This window comes from Erpetoichthys calabaricus, chromosome 9 (assembly GCF_900747795.2).
Source record: "Erpetoichthys calabaricus chromosome 9, fErpCal1.3, whole genome shotgun sequence".
Taxonomy (NCBI): Eukaryota; Metazoa; Chordata; class Cladistia; order Polypteriformes; family Polypteridae; genus Erpetoichthys; species Erpetoichthys calabaricus.
Genome location: NC_041402.2, coordinates 194206801 through 194226580, shown reverse-complemented (window position 1 = coordinate 194226580; position 19780 = coordinate 194206801). Strand labels below are relative to the sequence as shown.

General features: G+C 50.1%; 1 protein-coding gene across 1 annotated transcript in view; it reads left to right on the top strand.

Annotated features, from left to right (window-relative positions):
• The first annotated feature begins 3522 nt into the window (after positions 1-3522).
• Positions 3523-19780, top strand: part of exd3 (exonuclease 3'-5' domain containing 3) — a 127668-nt gene continuing 111410 nt past the window's right edge. Inside the window, exons 1-4 of the mRNA XM_028808713.2 lie at positions 3523-3539; positions 14170-14243; positions 17065-17129; positions 19130-19468. Coding sequence (XP_028664546.2) covers positions 14225-14243; positions 17065-17129; positions 19130-19468 — 423 coding nt within the window. The 5' untranslated portion in view covers positions 3523-3539; positions 14170-14224. The remainder of the gene's footprint in view (positions 3540-14169; positions 14244-17064; positions 17130-19129; positions 19469-19780) is intronic.

The window sequence follows — 19780 nt, the reverse complement described above, 5'->3', positions numbered from 1 at the left end:
TGTGGAGGAGAAGTGAAGAAGAGAGTGCAGGCAGGGTGGTGTGGGTGGAGAAGAGTGTCAGGAGTGATTTGTGACAGACGGGTATCAGCAAGAGTGACAGGGAAGGTCTACAGGACGGTAGTGACACCAGCTATGTTATATGGGCTGGAGACGGTGGCACGGGAGACAGAGCTGGAGGTGGCAGAGTTAAAGATGTTAAGATTTGCACTGGGTGTGACAAGAATGGACAGGATTAGAAATGAGGACATTAGAGGGTCAGATCAAGTTGGACGGTTGGGAGACAAAGTCAGAGAGACGAGATTGCATTGGTTTGGACATCTGCAGAGGAGAGAGAAGGGTGCTAAGGATAGAGCAGTCAGGCAAGAGAAGAGGAAGGCCTAAGAGAAGGTGTATGGATGTGGTGAGAGAGGACATGCAGGTGATGGGTGTAACAGAACAAGATGACGAGGACAGAAAGATATGGAAGAAGATGATCCACTGTGGCGACTCCTAATGGGATCAGCCGAAAGAAGAAGAAGAAGAAGACTGATAACGTTAGAGTAGCATACGGTCTTGGCAGCAGAGCTTTTTTGTACTGTAACTTATGTCTTGAATACGCTTCCTTATGTACAACAAGACCCGTCGGCCCACGGCCTCGAGCTGACTGAGTTCAGGCGTGACTCGGGGAGCAGCCCGTGTGTTTAAGGGGGCAGGTGTATCGAAGGCAGGAGATGAAGCAGCACAGTAATGGTCCACAGGTTCTGATGGTGGGCTGGCAGAAGGAGAAGCAGGCTGGAATTGCAGTAAGCTAATAAAGCTCTCTGGGTTTACATGCTTGAGATTACGAAATGCAATCACACGCTGAACTTTTATTTTATTGAGTGGTGAGCAAACATCAAATGTAATCATTTTGTGATCTGAGATGCGTAATTCAGTAGCAATGAGGTTATGAGGTCTGATGCCAGAGCAGCAAACAAAGTTTAAAATAGGAAATAAAAAAGTTCACATATTGTCAGCACCAACGTAACAGCGTTATAGGCCCCCCCTGGCAAAGCAGTGCACTGAGACCCCTACCTACAGAACCAGTCCGCAAGTCATAACATCCATTGATTAGCATGGGGCACCCTATATGCCCAGCCTGCCCATGCGTTAAGACGGCCCTGCATATTTTATTAAATTAAAACAGTCAAGGATTTCATTAAAATAGTTTGTGAGGGCATCAGCTGAGGTGCCAAAGTGTAATTTGAAATCGTTCATGAGGATGACATTAGGGGACATGGCACACAGGGCAACATAAAAACACTTGATAGCTTCAGAGGTCTACAGTCGTGACCAAACGTTTTGAGAATGACGCAAGTGTTGGTTTGCACACGTTTGCTGCCTCAGTGTTCTTAGATCTTTCTGTCAGATGTTTCTATGGTGTACTGAAGTAGAATGACAAGCAGTTCAGACATTGTCTATTGACAATGACATAAAGTTTATGCAAAGAGTCCAGATTTGCAATGTTAGCCCTTCTTTCTTTGTCAAGATCTCTGCAATTCATCCTGGCAGGTTGGCAATCAACTTCAGGGACCAATCCTGACTGATGGCAGCCCATTCTTGCAGAATCAGAATTGGTGAGTTTTTGTTTGTCCACCTGGCTCTCAATGGGATGAAGGTCTGGAGAGTTTCCTGGCCATGGACCCCAAGTTTCGATGTTTTGTTCCCCGAGCCACTTAGTTCTCACTTTTGCCTTATGGCCTGCACACTCCATCATGTTGCTCACCAAACCGTTCTTGGATGGTTGGGAGAAGTTGCTCTCGGAGGACATATGGGCTTTGAGCAACATTGATTGGTGATGTGTCCATAGTTTGACATTTTAGGAAACTCAGACCAACAGGTATTTGGTTGATACGACATACCAAGTTGAACTGTGATGTGGGAGAGGGGTCCTGTTCTAAATGACTATGGATGCATGTAACCCCACCAGTTTAGTTAATCGAGGAATGTCATTAACTAAAGCTTTTGATTTCTTCCTCTCAATTGTCACTTGACCAGATCTAAATTCCAATTTTAATAAAGACTCCATGATGAAATTAATGCTTTAGGCCAGCGTTTCTCAACCTTTTATGTGTTTGCGACCCGAGTTTTCATAACAGTTTTAATCGCGCCCCCCTAACGTTTTTTTGAAACCCTAATAAAATTTATTCCTATATTTTTTTTGCTGCTGATACACCGCAACAAGTTTAAAATTTCCCTACGAATAGCAAAATTACGCCACATATGGCAACATTCGGGTATCCTTCAATAAGGGCGCGCACAAAAGGGCGACCTCGATTGAGCGCGGCGAATAAAGACGTTCGTAGATAATTTAGATAATAGATAGATAATAATAGTGGGGCGGCACGGTGGCGCAGTGGTAGCGCTGTTGCCTCGCAGTTAGGAGACCCGGGTTCGCTTCCCGGGTCCACCCTGCGTGGAGTTTGCATGTTCTCCCCGTGTCTGCGTGGGTTTCCTCCGGGCGCTCCGGTTTCCTCCCACAGTCCAAAGACATGCAGGTTAGGTGGATTGGTGATTCTAAATTGGCCCTAGTGTGTGCTTGGTTTGTGGGTGTGTTTGTGTGTGTCCTGCGGTGGGTTGGCACCCTGCCCGGGATTGGTTCCCTGCCTTGTGCCCTGTGTTGGCTGGGATTGGCTCCAGCAGACCCCCGTGACCCTGTGTTCGGATTCAGCGGGTTGGAAAATGGATGGATGGATAATAATAGTAGATTTTATCTGGTAAATTTTCTGTAATAATTTTGTTGCGTTTGCCTTTATTCGCTGCGCCCAATTGAGGTCGCCCTTTTGAAGCTCGTGTTTTTGTGCGCGCCCTTATTGAATAGAACCCAACATTCGCGCCCCCAACCCCGTTTCAGAATCGCTGCTTTAGGCTTTGCCACATGCGTCGTTATGGACGTTAATGTTCTTTGGTGCTTTCCGTCACAGTCGCGGAGTGTCAATGAAGTCTGCGGCTGTACTCACCGAAGGCGGCTGAGCAAGAATGAACGAAACTGACTGCCCCCCACCATCCCATGTCCCCGGATTGGCCCAAAAAATTCTGGTGACCTTACTTCCAACCTGTTCAGTGAACGCAGCCCCCCTAATATTGGAGCGCCCACTTGCTAATCCAGTGATCCAATAAGCCAGTGTTTCTTAGACTTTTTTTCGCGACCCAATTTTGTCTTCTTTGAGTCTTCGAGACCCCGAATCGCCGCCGCCAGTCATTCACGATCCCCCTTGCAGAATCGCTGTCCCAGGTCGCAGGGAGCAATGTCACATAATTATTGTGGTGGCTTTTAATGTATTGCAGCGTCTCAGCGGTGCTGGGGAGAGAGAGAGAGAGAGAGATCGGACCGCTTCAAGAAAATACGCATCAAGCACAAATAGAGAACGCTCTCTGTTTCCAAGGGGACACTTTTAACTGTGACACACTGCACAGATAGAGCAGCGCCACCGGTACTCTTGTTCCGGTACATTTGTTTCCGGAGGGAATGCTATTTTTTTACCAGTTCTACAGAGTGTACAACCCGGAAGGCGCGTTTGGTGAGTGAGTGCGGTCGCTACGGCAGTTTGGAGCTGTGATTTAAAGAGATGGCGTTCGAGCCGCTCGGCTTAAGGCTGGTGGTGTCGGGGGAATTTTAGAAGTTGTTGACGTAGCGCTGCTCGTGTCGTGAGGACCGGCGTGCTGAGAGGGAGCTCGGGTTGCGTTTTGTCCGAACGCCGCGGTTTGCGTTAAGTTTGTCGCACTACTCAGGTCACCAAACAAATGGCCTTCAAGTCCGCAGTCTCTTAACTGCCTCGATTTTAACGAGCTGCTCGCCGCTTTACGTGGCATTGGAGTCGTCAGTCGAGTTTGTCTTGTTCGTTCTCCCTTGTTATTAATGGGAAAGTCCCAAGTTTATATGCAAAACGCTGAAATGAGCTTTTCGTGAAACAATAATTGATTAAGGTGTCGCATCTTCAGAGTTCCTTCTTGACGGGGCCCACAGTCTTGTCGTATTGGGTAGTCGTACCCGAGCAGTTTGAATGTCAGAACAGTAGAAAAACTGAGGAGATTGGGCCATTCAGCCCATCTGGATCGGGGGGGGGTCCTCAGTTAGGGACTTTTCATTCCTGCCAATTTCCTAATTAGAACTCAGTCCTTACTGGTCACTGCACAACAATTTTTTTGCAAAGTCTTGCTTCCTAAGAAGTGTTTGCTGATTGTGACCTACTGGGTGTGCGCAAATCTAGTTTTGGTTTTACTGCATCACATAGGAACTCTGAGAACTAGACATTTATAAGTTTACTGACAATAACATATTTACTCACGTTTATGTTTCACATAAGCTATTAAATTCAACAGAATTCAAAGTGTTTTGCTCCTGATTGTCTTTTGTATTCAATGTCTGGTGCATCACGTTGCAGTGTCCCAACAGTAGTCGGCAAGCATTGATGGATTCCAGTTGCCCTGGTATCGTCTCTCCATCGTAGCAACGTCCTGGTGAAACCTTTCACCGTGTTCATCACTGATAGCACCGAGACTTGCGGGGAAGAAGTCCAAGTGTGAGTAGAGGAAATGAATCTCGAGTGCCATGTTGCACTTCATTGTCTTGTATGCATTGAGAAGTTTGTCTACCAGCCGAATGGAGTTTGGGGCTCTGTAATTGTCCAGAAAATTGTCAACAACATCTTTGAAGGCTTTCCAGGTCCAACTATCAGATCTTCAAACCGCTTGTCACTCATAACGTGTCTGATGTGGGGGCCAACAAAAATGCCCTCTTTGATCTTGGCGTCAGTTATTCTTGAGGAACAGCTGTGTTGAATAATGAAAACCTTCACCTTCCTCACGAAATTCTTCACGAGTCCCAGTTTCATGTGAAGAGGAGGCAAAAATATCAAGCGATTCGTGTGCCACATTTTTCTGTCCTGGAAGTAACTTTTTATGGAGTGGCCAGTTCTGTCGACACTTTGGCACGGCTGTCCCGTTCACAGATGACACAACAGTACTTTGTAGAGCCGAGCTGCAGTCCTAGTAACAGATCTCCACAGATATTCCAGTTGTACCTGTTATACTGGATGTGCCCCAGCACCAGTTCCATATTCTCGTACGTTTCTTTCATGTGTGCTGTGTAGCCAACAGGTACTGAAGGGTAAACGTTGCCATTGTGTAGCAGAACAGCTTTCAGGCTTAACATTGACAAATCAGTGAAGAGACGTCACTCTTCTGTTGTGATCACAACCCAAGGCCGAGAATAATCCTTCAATGTCTCGGCAAAAACGGAGACTGTCGACTTGTGCAAAAAATGTGGTTATATTATGATGTTGGCCTCGAAACACAGAAATATTCGTACTTGGTGACAGCAAACGCCATTCCTGCAGTCTCGAACCCAGCAGCTCGGCTTTTGCTATTGACAGACTCAAATCTCTGACCAAATTGTTCAATTCGGACTGTGTTATCAGATGTGGATCGCCTGATGAGCACGGGTCAGTGTCACTGTCAGCACCCTGCATTGCAGTTTCTTCATCGGGTTCGTCTAAGGCCCAATCCTCTGGTGGTTTCGGAAATGGAAGGCTGTCGTCATGTGGCACGGGTCTCATCGCTGAAGACACATAAGGAGATTCAATTGACTTCTTGTTTTTGGCAGAGAAACCAAACACATCAGTCAAACAGAAGTAACAGTCCATCACATGGTCTTTGTGTGCTCACCATATCATCGGAACAGCAAACGGCATCGTCTTTCGAGGGTCTCTGAGCCAGGCTCTCGCACAGCAAATGTGAGGCGCCCATTCCTTGTCTTGATCACCAGCCGAAATACAGATGATAAGCTTTCTTCACAAGAGCAGTCATCCAGCGTCTCTGAGGCGCAAGTGGATATTCACCACAGATCTAGCAGAATGTATCGCGGCTGTTAGGACATTGACGAGACACCAAAACGTCTATATCACCAAGGTAACTTACTGTTCTATCGCTACAGATACTCGACTTTACTATACAGACACTCTACATACACACTGACTATCGATATTAAGCACATGAGCAGGATCGCTGTATGCCAGCCACCTTTATAGCACACTGAGACAGCGTCAAGCTCCTTCAGACCTGCCCAGGATGTCAACTTCCACAGAATGGCTTCCAAACTGACCTGATTCCATGGCTGGACATGCCCAGGCTGCACAAACCGTTGTTGAGAAGTCACTTATGAGAGCGAAAATGTTTGGATACAAATAGAAAAAAATCATGGAACGGTACGTGACGGGTACATTATGATGTGATTCTAGTGATCAGCACCTAAAAATCTATAAGAAACGCCCAACAGTGTTCAAGAAGCAAAAACGTTGTTGTGCAGTGTTAATAGACAAGCAGCTTTAAACAGCAGTATATTATCATCCATCCATCCATTTTCCAACCCGCTGAATCCGAACACAGGGTCACGGGGGTCTGCTGGAGCCAATCCCAGCCAACACAGGGCACAAGGCAGGAACCAATCCCGGGCAGGGTGCCAACCCACCACAGGACACACACAAACACACCAAGCACACACTAGGGCCAAATTAGAATCGCCAATCCACCTAACCAGCATGTCTTTGGACTGTAGGAGGAAACCGGAGCAAACCCACGCAGACACGGGGAGATCATGCAAACTCCACGCAGGGAGGACCCGGGAAGCGAACCCAGGTCCCCAGGTCTCCCAACTGCGAGGCAGCAGCGCTACCCACTGTGCCGCCAGTATATTATCAATGCATGGATGTGCAAGGCGCTATATAATTCTTTTTTTGGGGTTATTGATGTGTGTACAGAGTTCAGTGCAATTCTCATGTGCAAATCAGCAAGCAGCGCCTCGCTTCTCTCTGCCTTCATTTACTGATGGACAGCCGTCTCCAAACGGCAATATATTCTAAACAGGTGGATGTGAAAGGCGCTATATAGTAGATACGGTCGGTTTATTGGGTTATTGCTGTGTGTAAAGAGTCCAGTGAAACTCCTCCGTGTTCGCCCTAATCACATGCCAGGATTAGAGGGCAGAACTTCATAACCATCTTACCAAGTTTTTAACTTCTCTCTTCCTTCCGATTGTTGTTAATGCGTACAGCATAAAGAAGGCGGGCCATCCAGTAATGTGCATTGATAGGCTTGGGTGGCGGCTGGCTGGGCGGAGTCAGGTCCTTGAGTGGCAGCTGGTTGCTGAGAGGACTTGGATGGGTCGATTCTATAAAGAGAATGAATTGCGTGAGCCTCTTGTGTCATCTTTGCTGCCATCTAGTGGACGAAAGAGTCTATTCAGTTTCCAACTTTGCAGAACCGAGCTTTGAAAGAATATACTTATTTTAGGATCACGGCGGGTCAAGGGCAGTACTTAAGGGGAACCAGCCTTGGACGGGCCACTAGAGTGACAGTATAGAATTGCCAGGCGACCTGTCAGAAGTTGGATGTGGTTGGTGGGGGTTAGCGAATAAATGGAGAAAAACACATACACGGAGGCAGTAATCGGGGGCAGGACATCAGATCTGTGTGCTACCCACCCCACAGTTTCGTCTTTTCTGTTCACATAACACCCTTCAAGACTGGACTTTGTAAAGCAGCTAGAAATTTGGGGCAGTGGACCTTATAAAACCACAGGCAGGCGCCACCCAACCATCCTGCTAATAAAAGCGAGCCATTCAGTCACACAAGTAGATGGTGAGCCAAGCTGGCAGTGCTCAGTGTTACCCATAGGGGGTGCCACTAGCCTCAGGCAGGCAAACATCAAAGCTGCAGGCGTCCTCCACTGGTTATCTGGTCCCACCATTTAACTCCACCCCCCTAACTGGCAGGCACTTGCAGGTTAAGCCAGCTGGCAGCTCCTGAAATGGCATAGTGTGCCAACCTATGGACTGGCATCTCATCCAGGGTTAGTTCCTGGCTTGTGCCCAGTGATGATGGGATGAGCTCTGGCTTCACAGGTCCCTATAGTGTGCAGATGACTGGAGTTTTGGAAGCCGTCAGGTGGTCTCCTTCATTTTACTCTTACTTAGGTGTCACTTTGAAAGGTACTATATTATAAAGATGATGATGGTGGCTGTGGCACTGGACCTTGAGCGTGGTGCCCAGTTACGTCCCAGCCCCGGACTTGCAGTGAGCTGCTTTACCCACTGGGGCACCAGTGCTGTGCCTTGACGTTGGGGACGGCATCAGCCAAACGTACAGGGATGCTTGTTGTGAAAGGCGCTATATAAAACACGCTCCAGCATTTAAAAGCTGAGACAGCGGGGGTCCAGCAGGTGACTCATCGGTGTCATCTGCAATGTTCTGCAGGGCTGTGATGGGCTTGGAAGGTGATTGTGAATGCCCACCCACCCTATTTCAGCATGGCCCCCTCCCAGCTGTTGCATCCCTCCCCTGTTGGCGTGAGGTGCATGTGGGCGCTTGACGCCTCCGATTGCTGCCTGACGCGTGTGTTTAGGGTCAGGAGGTGAGCCGCGGCGCCGGCTTGAGGTCAGGCACATGGTGCTTTTGTCCCTCGTCAAGATGGGGCCGATTTAAATGACAAAGCCGCGCCAGCAAGCCACACGCGTCTCTCTGTGCTTGTCACCACTGTCACAAAAGAGCCGCAGCGTGGCATGCGGCTTGGCGTTGGCTGCCCCTGTGTCGGCACGTTTAGAGCAGATGGCACCGGGGGTGGGGGTGGGCCGGGGGGTATTGGTAAGAGGCATCCATTCCTGAACTTCAGCCTCATGAAAGGCGCTATATACTGGGCGTCACTAGCTGATGTGACCATTGGCTGTCCTCGTCACATATTAAAGCCCCTCGACTGGTCTTTTGTTCAGTGGCCACATTAGTGCTCTGCCAGTGTCATAGCAAACACACACTCAGGTGTTATATAGCGCCTTTCTGTCCCGTCCCGCAGCATTTTCGAACTACATGGACAGTTTAGTCATTTATAGAAATATTGAGCCGTTGGCACCTAAATGGGTGAAGGGACTCACTTGGTGTCGCATGTTTCAGACAGAGGTAGGAATTGAACTGGCATCTCCTGATGTGTCAGTTCAGGGTCTAAGGCACTGTGCCACACTGCATGCCCAGCAGTGCTACTCTGTTGGGCACAGCTGTGAGCTCACATAATGAGGTACCCCACCTTATCAGCAGCAAAGCCGACTGGCAGTGGAGAGCAACGAGGGGCCGAAATCACACCAGAAGTGATGCCAGGCCAGACCCGGGTGCCATCTTGGAGAGGGCAGTGTGAAGATGCCAGTTACCCGAGTGCTTTGGGGGAAAAAAAAACAACAAATGGGTACTGGGAGAACATTCAGGGCATGCAAAGAGTGTGACCAAGACCCCATTTGATCCCAGGTCCCCGTTTATTTACACTAGAGCATCGTGTGGCAAGGGTCCTGGGTTCAAATCCTGACCCCTCCCATTGTGACTTGTGTGCAGTTTCCATGTTGTGCCATCCCTCAAAGTGTGCAGCCACTTGGCACAGGACCCGCTTCTCCTTCTGGTCTGAGGTCAGCTTCGGGTGTCGTGCCAGTCCTGCTGGTCCTTCCAGTCCTTGTGCCAGGTTGGGGGCCCCCGTAGTGGCCAATTGTGTCACCACCTCTATGCTGCAGGTGTGGAAATGTAAAGGCATCTTGGCATGGAATCCATTATTGTGAGGCACTATGTGATTGGGGTGGGCCTTCTCTCGCCCCCTAGTGGAAAATTCAGGGGCAACCCCTGAGTGGGGGGTCTAAACTCCTCTATGCTTCAGTTGTTGAAATGTAAGGAATTGTAATAAGGCGCTATATTCAACGATTTACATCAATTTCTGTGTTTAGGGTGGGACTTCCTGCCCCCTAGTGGTCGACGGGGTCACCACCTCTGAGTGAGAACTCTGAACTCGATGGCTCCACAGCTGCAGCACAAAAAGACAACTTGGCACGGACTCCATTATAGCAAGGCGCTATATTAATCAGTTGGCTTTAATACCCCTCTGTGCATAGGGTGGGCCTTCTGTTGCCCCCTAGTGGCCAATTAAGTTCCTACCTCTAATTGAGACTCTAAACTCACCTGTCACCCAGTGGTAGAAATTTAAAGACAGCTTGGCATTAATCCATTATAGTAAGGCGCTATATCAAAGGCTGTGCTTAATGTGGGCCTTAGTGGAAAATTCAATGGCCAATCCGAGTGAAAGTCTTAACAACTGAAGTATAGAAAAGTTTAAAGTAAGGCGCTATATTAAAACAATTCTAAGGTGGGCCTTACCACCCCCTAGTGGCCAGTTGGGTCATCACCTCTGAGTGAGAACTCTGAACTCTTCTGTGCACCTGGCTTTGGAACTATAAAGACATTTTGGTATGAAATCCATTGTAGCAAGGCACTATATTACACAGCTTTAATACCATTTCTCCCTAAGGTGGACCCTCTCACCCCCTAGTGGCCAGTTAAGTTCCTACCTCTGATTGAGACTCAATGCTGAGCTGTCATCCAGTAGTAGAACTATAAAGACAGCTTGGCATGGAATTCATTGTAGTAAGGCGCTATATTAAACAGTTAGCTTTAATACCCCTCTGTGCATAGGGTGGGGCCTTCTGTTGCCCCCTAGTGGCCAGTTGAGTCTTTACCTTTGATTGAGACTCTTAAGCTCACCTGTCATCCGGTGGGTGAAATTTAAAGGCAGCTTGGCATTAATTCGTTATAGTAAGGCGCTATATCAAAGGCTGTGCTTAATGTGGGCCTTAGTGGAAAATTCAATGGCCAATCCGAGTGAAAGTCTTAACAACTGAAGTATAGAAAAGTTTAAAGTAAGGCGCTATATTAAAACAATTCTAAGGTGGGCCTTACCACCCCCTAGTGGCCAGTTGGGTCATCACCTCTAAGTGAGAATTCTGAACTCTTCTGAGCTCCTGCTTTGGAACTATAAAGACATTTTGGCATGGAATCTATTATTGTAAGGCGCTATATCAAAGGCTGTCCCTAAGGTGGACCCTCTCGCCCCCTAGTGGCCAGTTAAGTTCCTACTTCTGATTGAGACTTCGTGCTCCGCTGTCATCCAGTAGTAGAACTATAAAGGCCGCTTGGCATGGAATTCATTGTAGTAAGGCGCTATATTAAAATAATTTGCAGTCTAAGGTGGGCCTTACCACCCCCTGTGGCCAGCTGGGTCATCACTTCTGAGTGAGAATTCTGAACTCTTCTCTGCTCCTGCCTGTGAACTATAAAGACATTTTGTCATGAAATCCTTTGTAGTAAGGCGCTATATTAAACAGTTTGCGTTAAATACCCCCTGTGTTTAAGGTGGACCGTCTCACCCTCTAGTGACCAATTAATTCCCTGTGATTGACTCTAAACCCACCTGTGAGAAAAACATCCATTGAAGCAAGGCGCTATATGGAGTGGTTTTCTTCAGTACACCAACTTGTGCGTTCCTCTTGTGACTTTTTGGGGACTCTTAACCATTTCATGACTTCACTGAGGGGGTCTCCTTGACCAGCTTTATAGAAGATGCCCACCTTGGTTGTCTTCTTGCTCTGGTCCTGCTCCAACCATGTCTGTCATGTTGTTCTTTGCCACTATTTTCAGGTTAAAGATGGTGGCCTGGTGGCACAGTGGTTGGTGCTGCCGCCTCACAGATGCAGTGTCCTAGGTGTGAGTCCCGCGTGTGTGGGGTTTGTTTGTCCTCTCTGAGTGGGTGTGTGTGGTGAACTGATTGATTGATTTATGCCCTAAACTAGTGCAGTGTTGGTGTGGACCTGTGTGAGCATCGATGTGAACTGGCACTCTGCCCAGGCTCGGCTCCCCTCATGGCCGTGTTTTGGGTTAAGCTGCGCTTTGATTCGTGTGGCTCCCGGACTCAGGCTGACAGTGCGGGCTCCCCCTAGTGGCGGTGTCCTGAAGGCGCAGGCTCGACTCCCTGTCTCCGTCTCCGACACGCACAATTTGTGAACGTCTCCATCTGCAGGGCTCACCATATTTCATGTTTATTTGCAAAAGAAGTTCATGCTGCTGGCTTTTATCAAAATCAGATACTGAAGAGTCACTGGGGGAAATAAAACGTTTGGCTTTTCGAATGAGGTAGCAGCAGAGAGCCAGGAAAAAGAAAATAAAATGAATGTAGCCGTGCCTATTCTGGTGCACTTTGCTAGTTGTACCACTAGAGGGCGTCGCTGCACTGCAGTTCCGTGTGCCAGCAGCCGAGGAGGCGGCGGCCAAATTCAAAGCCAAGGAACCCTCGGCGGACGGAGCGCAGCTGGCCGGCTTCCCTCTTCGCAGCGTGACTTTGGCAGACGTTTCCAGCGTGATATGAGGGGCTGCCACGGGGCTGGAAGACCACCCCAACCCACACACCCCCCCCCCCGTTAATTCCTTAATATGTACACCAAGCCATGTGGCTGACAACAACAGCATGACTGGAGTCTGGCTGTCTAGTCAGGAGTCAAAGGTGCACCTCTGATGTGGTCCTTCAGGGCTTATGGGGGGGGGGGGGGGGCGAGTCCGGCAGAGAGAGCCTGACTTGAATGTTCACCCAGAGGGGGTGCAAACTAAAAGGAGCAGCATAAAAAGAAAAATGAACTTGTGATTATTGACTTGTCATCCACAAGGGGGCAGCAGGGCACTTTCTTGGGTGCCTCAGGGTCGGGACTGGCAGGGACTACTTAAGGGTCCGAGTGGGTCTCCTCACAGTCCCTTCAAACAGTCATTTATATAGCGCCTTTCACCACATTCCCTGTGCAAGAACAGTGGAAGCCGTTCTGAATGTTTATAGCGCCTTTCAGGGTGGTCACTAACCAGAATGCTGTCAGGATGAACTTCAATTCATATCCAGACTTTGTGGATATTTATTAAGGGTATCATTTCTGTTGTTGACGTCTGCATCATCAAAGTCCTCTTCATCATTATGTGATGTTTGTTTATACTGCAGACCCCCCAGAATGTGCCACCGAAGCAGAAGTCAGCCATTTGTTATTGTAATATAGCGCCTTTCATCACAAGGTGGACCTTTCAGTTGTCCTTTATTTCATGTGGCGCCTTGCACTGCCGACATGAACTAAAGTTTGTGTGTAAGGGAAGTGGAAACAGTTTATAGCGCCTTTCATGGTGAGTGGTGCTCTCTATCAGTTCATAGTATGGAGTTTATTAATAATGTTATCATTACTCTCCATGACGATGACATCATCATTAGGGAGTAAGGTTAGTTTATAACGAGGACCCTCCGAATTTGTCGTCAGTCATTCGTTACTTTATATAGTGCCTTTCATGAACTGTTTATGGTATGTGAGGCAGCATTCCGTTACCCTTCATTTTATATGGCGCCTTCCACTGCACCCATGAATGAGGTCTTCGTGTTTATAGCGCCTTTCGTGAGTTAACAGCCGTCAATATGAGCTCTCAGTCCTATACGTTTGATTAATTGCACAAAGTGTTAGGATGTCATAGTCAAGAGCAGTGACCGCCTTGTCCTAGTTTATATAGTGCCTTTCACGGACCTTTACTCTTCATTCAAAATGAGAACGACTTGAATGTATCATCATGATGGTGACCGTTATCACATGACTCGTGGTCAGCATGAGGTCGCCATTCCTCTTGCATTTAAAGCGATTAGTGGAGGTTGGTGTCAGGAGTGGGATCAGGCTGTAGAAATGAAGGGGGCCGCCGGCCAGCCGGGGTGAACACAGATGATGGTGGGGGTCGTCGTTGCCCCAACTCATAATGAGATCCACTGGCGCGTTCGACCTGAAGAGCAGCCATTCATTCCTTGCTTTATATAGCGCCTTTCATTATGTGGCATACAAGGCGGTGACGTGCAGCGCTCAGTCATCCTCTAGTTATATGGCGCCTTTCACTGCACTCACACAGTTAACGCAGGTCTTAATGTTTATAGTGCCTGTCACGAGTGGCGCCGTCCGCCAAACCGACCCAGTGCAGGATTTCCTAGTTGGCTTGCCTTATTTTATATAGCGCCTTTCATCATTTGGACTGTTGGCGTCGGTCGGTTTTGTTGTCAAGAGTGAAGACGAGATTGTGATTTGTGTGACAGAAATGTTGATTGTCATCTTAATGATCAAAGGTAATGCTGAAGTGACACACCCCTCCAGAACCTAAGTGGGGTGTCCTCCATAACGACAGGTGCGGAGCAGGAATGACAGCTGCTTTTGTCATCCGAGTGGCAGCTTGGGCTGCTTGTTGACCGTGAGACCCTCAGTGACCATCTTGTGACCTTCTCTTCTTTGTCCACAGGCTGTGTGTGTTAGTCGGTGAGGGGGCTGAGTGAGCCAGAGGGTCCTAAGCGAAGATGAGCGATGCTACAGAGGGTGAGTTGTGCACGCTTGGAGAGTCCTGGGTAGCACTGGGGTGGGTGGTGCCAGGCGGGTAGGGGTCTCAACACCTCCCTCGCCCCGTCTGTTGAGCAGCTGCTCCTCTCCCGCTGTACTCCTCCCTCCTTCACCCCACTTGTCTCTAGTTGTGCCTTTCACAGTTGGGGTCCTCACAGGGGAGGCTTACAGCGTAACTGCCGGGTGTTTTATAATTACAAGTAACTTTCATCGGTGTTGTGTCTTATATAGCGCCTTTCACAGTCTGTGTGTTACAAAGTCTGCCAGTGACCTCTGCCAGCCTCACCTTCAAATGCCAACGCTGGCGCCCTCAGCGAGTCCCATAGCCTGCAGCGTGAAAGGCGCTATAAACATGAAGCCTGTCCGCTGTAATGGCACTCAGCTTCAAAGCTCTCCACTCTCTTCTACCCTGTATGACCCCCCCCCCCACCATGCCCGCAGCCAAACCCCCCCGGCCACTGGTGTTTGTTATGCTTGCTGATGTATCGATAAGCGCCTGACTGGAAACGCTGGCCGGCTGACGGGAAACAACATTGTGTGCCAGCGCTTCCTGCCCGCCGCTCTTCATGGGAACATCGCTGGAGGACCGGGGGGGGGGGGGGGGGGGGGGGTTTCTCGCCAAGTGCCCCCTCCTACCCTGGTCGTAATGTAGTGCTTTCAGTTCAGGGAGTCAGTGGGGGCTGACTTAATGAAAGGCGCTATATAAAGACCCGCTAAAGGAGATTTGGAGATGGCTTGGCGGTGGGAGTGGGGGGCTTGGTGGGGCTTTTTTCGGGGGGGGGGGGGGGGGTACATTGGTCCACTAACCAACCCCCATCCATCTGACTAGGCAGTTTAAAGTGGCAGTTTTAGTTTGGGGATTCACTAGGGACTGACGCCATGAAAGGCGCTATATAATGGACGGCTATTGGAGATTTGGAGGTCAGTTTGCTCCTCTGACCTACCCCTGTTGTACCCGCCCCACCGAACTTACTAGACAATTGTAACCTTAACGTGGTGCTTTCAGTTTGGGGAGTCGATACCAAGTGGTGCCATGAAAGGCGCTATATACAGAACTGCCAAAGTAGTCCAGGAGGTGATTTAAGCTTTGGAATGGGGTGGGATCCTCAGGACCCCCATATAATGATGTAGCACTTAGTTTAGGGCTTCACTAGGAGCTGACCATGAAAGGCGCAATATAAAGAGCTGGTACAGGACTTTCTAAAGGGGTCTGAGGGTCGTTTGCCGGCGTCTTTGTGTGCGTCTTCTTCGGCCGAGTCTTGACTCCGCCCCCAGCTTCCTCCGCCCCCCCCTCTTCTCTCCCCCCCCCCCTTAAGCCCAGTAGTTCGGGGTCATTGCCGTTCGTGACCTGTGGCTCCCCAGTCCGTCGCTTACTTCCTGGGGATTTCCGTGACAAGCGCTGAGCACTTGAGCAACACCAGAGGGAGCCGCCGAGGTGAGGAGGAGCAGCAGCTGGTTTGGCTCAGCGGCCCCCTTTGTTTATTTACTTTTAGTTTGTCGTCCCCCCCCCCCCTGCATGGCCTCCCCCCCAGGATTTTGGACTGGAAGTCAGTGGATTAGTCAGCCTTGGGCCAAGCTAAACACACAGTCAGCATGGCAGCCTGCACATCCCCTGTGGTGAGTCGGCCCGCCTGCCCGGCTGTGTTCTTCTACTCACTTGTGCTGCCCACGCCACTCGTGTGTGCCCCTCATAACCCCCCCCCCCCAAGTCTATCATGGTAACCAAGGTCAGAACTTCAAATCTGTAGACTTGCCTGCCAGTGGCTTAATGGAGTGTGTTGAGGTACTCGGCTGGCAACAAGTATGCAGGGTCAAGGGCATGGCTAGAATGGCACAGGGCATTGGACCACCAGCAGACAAAGAGAAGGAGTGGAGAGGCCCTGAACATCCCAGTGTGGCCACCATGGGGTGTTCTGCCCAGTGTGTGTGCCATAGCAGAGACATTTGCAGCCTAGCAAGAAACCCACAGGTGCCCCCAAGATGCCACGGTTGCAGGCTACCCAACTGTTCCCTCTCTCCATATTAGAAGTGAGGGCAAAGATGCAGTCCCAGAGGTAGTGGCACCACTGTGACCCAGAAGCACGCATACAGTAAGGGTCCATTCTGGTACCTTCTTGTGCCTCACGTTGTGCCACTTGCAAGGACTGGCATATTTTGACTCGGAGTGTGTAGGGCACAAGTGACCCCCCTGGGTTCAAAAACCTGCCTCAGTGCCACAGAATGAGCAAGTGAAGGGGGGGGGGTGAGTCGGGGAGGAAGGGCTGGAGGTAAATTAGTGCGGTAGCTTGTGGTAGGTAAGTGGGCAAGACACCCTGGCATGCAGTCCCCCAGATGGCTCACCTTGTGTTCTGTCCCCCTGTGCCAGACTTTTCTGCCTGAAATGCCCACCATAACTCTGGTTAGCAGTGTCCCTGCTCTCGTTCTGCTGAGTGTGAGCTGGACGGACCACCATCAGCGTGAGCCTGCACTGGTTATCCTAGGCGTGAAGTGGGCACGCTGTTGGAGTCAAGTGCCATATTGGTGGCTCTCTGACTGCACGCCGCTTCAGGGGCTTCAGAAACTCATCTGGTTTGCATGGCCAGGCTGGAGGTCTGCTTTTCATTAGAGCTTATGGGGGCTTCCCTGGGGGGTGGGGGGGATGGGGGGGGGGGGGGTGCTTGTGACCACAAGGCTCAAAAGGAACGATGGAATGGAGCAGAGCCTTTAAGGAGAGGATTTGGGAGACAGAGAGACTCGGCACTGAGCCCACCGGGAATGGAGGTGTTTGTAAAAGAGAGTGAATTGTCTCTCCACCCCACAGGCAGTGACCCGGACCACCTGCTGGACACGCTGCAAGCTCTCTGGCAGAAGAAGGACATCGCAGAGGTGGGTGTGGAAGTTCAGATTTATTTTGGAGGGGTGGCTGGTCGCACTGGGCACCATGGCAAAGGAAACAAGACTGGCAAGGGCACCACATGGCTCGGCTTCAGATGGAACTTCATTCACAGTGATGAAGAATAAGTAGTGTGAGCCTGCGGTACTGCCCCCTAGTGGTCCACAGTGTAATAAAGGATTTCTACTCAAGATCATCGCTGTCCAGTGCATAGTTATATTGGTTTGAAGCGCCACCCCTTAGTGGTCCACAGTATAATATGGTGGGACCGCTGCCCCCAATCCATTTGTATATCAAAGGTCTTGGACTTGGGCAGGTTTATGCTTCAGTCTACTGCCCACCACTGCCCACTTTCTTGTTTGTTGTTGCATTGTGCTGCCCCCTAGTGGTCCCCCATTTAATCATTTTGCACTCCTGCCCTAATTGATTCCCAGCCTCCTCCATTTGTATACCAAGGGTCTCGCACTTGAGCACTTTTTTGCTGCTGTCTTAATGGCCCACCCACACTTTGGTCTCAATCTGTGGATTTTCTCTCTTTGGGAGGGTCAGTGCTCACTGGGGGCTTCCAGTTTAATGGCACCTGCTGCCCCCAGTGTAATGTGGTGGGACTGCTGCCCTCTATCCATTTGTATCATAAAGGTCTTGGACATGGGTGGGTTTATGCTACGGTGTACTGCCCACTACTGCACACTTTCTTGTTCATTGTTGCATTGCGCTGCCCCCTAGTGGTCCCCCATTTCATAATTTTGCCCTAATTGATTCCCAGTTTCCTCCACTTGTACACCAAGGGTCTTGCACTTGAGGACTTTTCTGCTGTCGTTGTATGGCCCACCCTTACACCAGTCTCCGTATGTGGATTTACACGGTTTGGGAGGGTCAATGCCCACTAGGGGCTTCCAGTTTAATTGAACCTGCTGCCCCCAGTGGTCACTCAGTATCAGTCTCCAGGTATGAATTATAAGACTTGTGCTTGAGCCCCTTTCTGGTACCGTGTTCTGGACCACCTCTGCCCCTTTTCTTTTTCGTGGTTGACCCCTAGGGGTCACCTGTAGTCCTTGTACTTGGTCACATTTCTGCTGTTGTCTTATCACCCACCCTGGCATTGCCCCCTCATTTTCCACGGTTGATCAGAGCTGCATCACTGGCCCCCTAGAGGCCCCCCATTGTATTGAGGCTGGACTGCTGCCCCCTAGTGGCCACCATTTATGTATGGTTGGTCTTTTTTCAGTTATTTTTTGTTATGGTTTAATGGTTCTGCATTTTATGACAGGTTGGCAAGAAGGTGCCAAGGAGAAAGGGGGCTGAAGGGAAAGACAACCATCACTGAAGACAGGAGACCCTCTCTGAGTGTCGGTGCCAGCGCCAGCGTGCCCGATGCGTGGCCTAACAGAACACATAATGAAGCCGACACTGTGGCCTTGAGGGATGCTTGCACTTATTCTCTCAGGACACTGGGGAGGGCAAGTGGCCCAGTAGTTGCTGATGATGCCAGCCCTATGACTAAGGAGAGATCTGAGAGGGGTCCCCCAGTCCACCAGGTGGCAGTACAGGGAGCTCTGTAATTATGAGCAGGGACATGGAGGGTGGCAGGGCTCTCCAATGCTGTCACCTTTGACCCTGAGAGTTACCCCCCACACCGGGCCTTAAAGCTGTTGAGTGGTGGCATGTTGGGGGGAACGGGGCACAGCGTTTGACTGGCAGGAAGAGGAGAGAAAACAATGCCATGCAGGGGTACAAATTCCGGTTAGGGTGGCCTCTAGGGGGCAGCAGAGCTTGTGTTCTGTATATTTGGTCCTTTGTTTGCCCCCCTATCCCTTGTGTTGGCCATTTTCCCAATGAACAGCTCTGTTATTTCTCCCCTTTGGCCTCTTCTGCTGTTAGAGCGCCCCCTACTGTTACAGTCCATCACTAAAGGGCACTGGATGTGGACTAGAGGGGTTTATTTGGCTCTGTGCCACAGGACCCCTCATTTGTCTTTGATTTGTCCTTCTAGGTTCGAGCTGAAGCCAGGGACGCCTTCTCCCGGATGGCCGATCCCTACGACGGGCTGCTGCAGATTCTGGAGCGCTGCGGTGAGGTGACCAAGTCCAAGGGGGGCTCCCTGGCCCACTGCCTCCTGGGCGAATTCCAACAGTGGCTGAAGAAAGGGCCCCACGCAGGTCCAGCGCACCCGCCTGACATGAGCACCAAGCTGCGGGCGCTGAAGCTCATCGTGGAGAAGCAGCCCACCTCCCTGGAGGCCATGGTGGACATCTTCCTGCTGGGCACACTGGAGCGTGGCCTCCTTGTCCAGCATTTGCACAGCCTGCTCCAGCGGGGCAAATACAAGGAGGTAAGAAACGCTGGGAAAAAAACACAGTGCAAGGAAGTGGGCGGACTGGAAACGGCCAGACAATCCCGAATGACGTCACGGGGGCCCGAGATCAAACAGATACCGGCCACCGGCGCTCCGCAAACACAATGGATGGGGAGTTTGTTAGGGAGCGGTCGCCATGGCGACTGACCTTGCGCTGATTCACGAGCCGCACTTCTGGGTGGGATTCTTTTTCTTTCCCAAATCCTTCAAAACAAAACAAACAAAAATAAAAATGACTAACAAGAAGTCGAGGGCCACGTGTGCCGCCCGTCGGGCTGGCGGGAGACC